Source organism: Aquarana catesbeiana, linkage group LG02 (assembly GCF_042186555.1).
Source record: "Aquarana catesbeiana isolate 2022-GZ linkage group LG02, ASM4218655v1, whole genome shotgun sequence".
Classification (NCBI taxonomy): Eukaryota; Metazoa; Chordata; class Amphibia; order Anura; family Ranidae; genus Aquarana; species Aquarana catesbeiana.
In genome coordinates this window covers 34564324-34565835 of record NC_133325.1, presented here as the reverse complement: position 1 = coordinate 34565835, position 1512 = coordinate 34564324, and the positions used below count along the sequence as shown (strand labels likewise).

Genomic DNA, 1512 nt, shown 5'->3' with positions numbered 1-1512 from the left:
TATACCCAGAGCTGTACCTATTTCACTCCAAATACAAAGATGAACAAAACATACCATATATACACATAGAATTCAGAATGGTACTTCTCAAGCACACCCTGCTGGAGCAACCTCAAGCAACAATTAACTGACACAGTACACACAAATGCTTATAAAACACTAACAGGCACACTCCAACAGACTGGCCTACAGCTCTCTGTTACCTACAGAATCCCCAAAAGGCAAATAGGAATTTCGAAAAATAACACATCTCTACAAGATTGCTGCCTTAAAAAATGTCAACTTTTTTAATTTTTTTATTTTGCGTTGCCAATTATTTTCTGCAGGTTGCATACAATTTTTTCTCTGAGAACTTTGGTCCTCATACCGTAGATCAGAGGATTGGCAGAAATAGCTATGCTGGTACCGATCAAAGGTATGAGAATATCAAATGCCGTTATCACAGTACTTCTGTTTAGCCTGTACCTCATAGTAATGAACAAGAGGGTGATGGAATAAATTGAAAAGACCAATACGTGAGTCATCAATGTATGCATAGCTTTCTGGGAGGATTCTGCAGAAAGTTTCAGACAGATGACAACTGTTCTTATGTAACAGTATATTGTTACAAGCAAGCAGACAATTGCGAAGGACGAGGTATAAACCATTCCATAGATGGTGTTAATTGTTGTATCATTACAAGCAAGCGGTATTAGAGACAGGATCTCACAATAGACATTGTGGATATTTACTCCACAAAAAGTTAGTCTTAATGTCAACAGTATACTCCCAATTACTAACACTCCATTATAAACATATATGGCAAGTGATATTTTTTGAGTTGTGAAGTTGGTCATCAGAGTGTGGTATCTCAGAGGGTGGCCTACAGCCAGATAACGATCATAGGCCATTGCGGTAAAAATATACATTTCACTACTTGCATAAATCTGTATACAGAAAGATTGACAGAGACATCCTGTGTGTGAGATAGTTGAGCATCCGGACAACAAGTCAATAGCCAGCTTGGGATAATATGATGAGTTCCCTAACATGCCATTGATAGCTAAGATGCATATAAAGATGTACATAGGTTCATGCAAGCTTTTCTCTGTCCATGTTATATAGACAATCATAGAACTCATAAACAATGTGACTGAAAATAATGCAAGAGCCAAAACGGCACATACATATCGAAATGATTCAATCTCAATAAGTCCCACTAGAACAAAGTTGGTAACAGTTAAAGAGACATTCTTGGAAGATGAGCTCATGACTTGGACTTATGTCTTGAAAAATCAACAATTCCTAAAATGTTCTATTCAATCTGAACACTGTACATTGAAAAATGTTATTCACAAAAGCTGTGTGGATATTAGTGCAATTCTCATTGCATTTATTTTTTCCTTAATCCCAGCTGGGCTTTTATAGGTTTCATAAAGCATGACCTCACTCACAATTTAAATATAGAAACTTTAGCAGTAACTACATGTAAGTCTTCCCAGTGGACCACAGCTGCCACTGATGGATTAATTA

General features: G+C 36.8%; 1 protein-coding gene across 1 annotated transcript; it reads right to left on the bottom strand.

The window, feature by feature from the left end:
• Positions 1 to 296: 296 nt before the first annotated feature.
• LOC141129709 (olfactory receptor 51E1-like) lies at positions 297 to 1250 on the bottom strand. The gene has a single exon (XM_073617803.1). It carries the CDS (start codon positions 1248 to 1250, stop codon positions 297 to 299), a length of 954 nt encoding a protein of 317 aa, XP_073473904.1.
• Positions 1251 to 1512: the final 262 nt, after the last annotated feature.

Bases quoted from the DNA above. Each gene is read 5' to 3' on its own strand.
- LOC141129709 (XM_073617803.1), bottom strand. From the start codon at position 1,250: ATGAGCTCATCTTCCAAGAATGTCTCTTTAACTGTTACCAACTTTGTT.